At 41.7% G+C, this 1,650-nt stretch overlaps 1 protein-coding gene across 1 annotated transcript; it reads left to right on the forward strand.

Annotated features, from left to right (window-relative positions):
- Positions 1–124: 124 nt before the first annotated feature.
- On the forward strand, positions 125–1,261 carry LOC119344626. The gene is made up of 5 exons (XM_037615009.1): positions 125–200; positions 298–369; positions 483–767; positions 851–950; positions 1,035–1,261. Exons 1-5 carry the CDS (start codon positions 159–161, stop codon positions 1,064–1,066), a joined length of 531 nt encoding a protein of 176 aa, XP_037470906.1. The 5' UTR covers positions 125–158; the 3' UTR covers positions 1,067–1,261.
- Positions 1,262–1,650: the final 389 nt, after the last annotated feature.

Consider the following 1,650-nt stretch of genomic DNA (forward strand, 5'->3'; position numbering starts at 1 on the left):
TTTTAAATTGTACATCAACAAAACGTAGTATATATAGTACCTAAGCAGCCTGATAATACATACTCTTCGCCTAGTGTCGAAATGGCCTGACCTTTCTTTTCTTTTTTTGCGGTGAGCAGCACATGGGGTTAGCAACAATATTTCGAGGTTATATTTGCATGATCGCTAAAAATTCTGTGAGGCTGGCTTCTATTGTCATGGTAAACTAATTGTTTCTGGTAGCATTGATTTCTAACACAAATTCTCTGCTAAACACGATGACAATATCTTCTACTTTTCTCTCTGATATGATTACAGGGTAAGCCAGGCATAATTTCTGAAGATGCACGTCTCACCACACTGATGACTCCAAGAAAGGGAGAAAAGATGGTAACACAATAGTACTGTTTTTGTATTCCATGAAAAATTGATGTGGTATATACACTATGGAGCACTAACTAGTTGATTGAACTCGCTCGGTACTAAAACATACTACCATATAGACTCTTGGGGTGTACGTGCGCAACTTTGTCAGTACAGCCGAGGATGCGTACAATGATAAGGTCACTGAGGAAACTATTGTTACCTTTCTTGGTGCTCTTCAAGGTGTGGCAGCAATGAGCTACTTCATGGCTCAAGACACCCTTGCAAAAATTGGTGATGATGAAGCTAGTTCACTGTACTGCGGTAAAGATTCTGTTTTCAATAGACCTTGGTTGGAGTACACGAGGAAAACAGACAATCTGAGACGTGAATTCAAGGCGGCTCCGCCACAACACCCGGACGGGGTAGGGTGAACTTCCGTTCGTTTGGCCGATTTCCTCTACTTTCTTTGCTGTCGTACTGACATTTTTGCATGGTCGCCGTGCAGATTGTGATGAATACGGTGACTGAAGCAATGAAACTCACGGAGTCCTTTGTTAGATTGATGACTGTTCGTCGCAGAACTGCACTACTAGGCCTTATCCCAAGTAAAAATATTATCTTCATGTATTTTGAGTTGTCACCATCTTTTCTGTTGATGTTAATTTTTGCCTCCCCTTGCATGGCGGCAGCTGTCACCACAGGCTCGGCGGTAGCAGTTTGATGGCAAACCATATCTATGCTTCAGAAAGAGAGTCACAAGTTCCTTGGAAGATTAATTGCAAGTCTGAATCGGATCAAGTTTACCCATATGCAATACATGCAACTTTGTATTATATTAATACAGTTTTCATGCGACAGTTCAGGTAGACAATATAGGCAAGACAGACTAGAGATCTCACAGTTAATCCAAAGGGTCCGTCTAGGTCTCAGTCGACATAGACTTTGCTATGTCTGGTCCTGTTTGATCATAGTTTCTGATCGCTGGTTTATGATGTTTGCTTGTTGGGCTTGTTTGTGGGCTCGGTTGTCCTTTGTCTGCTGTTTTCTGTGATGGGCTGGCTTGCATTTGTATTTTATCTCTGTCAGTTAACTGTTCATGCATCATTAATGTTTTTCAAGTTGTCGTGCATGGTAAGATTAGCTGTTCCTGCAACTTGTGCGTGTTGGTGTTGTGTTCTCTCTCTCTCTCTCATTCTGTTCAAGTCTTTTTTTCTCCAGTTCCTTCAAAATAGAAATGACAGGCATGCAAATTGCACGTGGTAGGCGGACATGCTACTGACATGTGTATAACTCCATTGGCACTAC

The sequence above is a fragment of the Triticum dicoccoides genome, unplaced genomic scaffold, assembly GCF_002162155.2.
Source record: "Triticum dicoccoides isolate Atlit2015 ecotype Zavitan unplaced genomic scaffold, WEW_v2.0 scaffold176793, whole genome shotgun sequence".
Classification (NCBI taxonomy): domain Eukaryota; kingdom Viridiplantae; phylum Streptophyta; class Magnoliopsida; order Poales; family Poaceae; genus Triticum; species Triticum dicoccoides.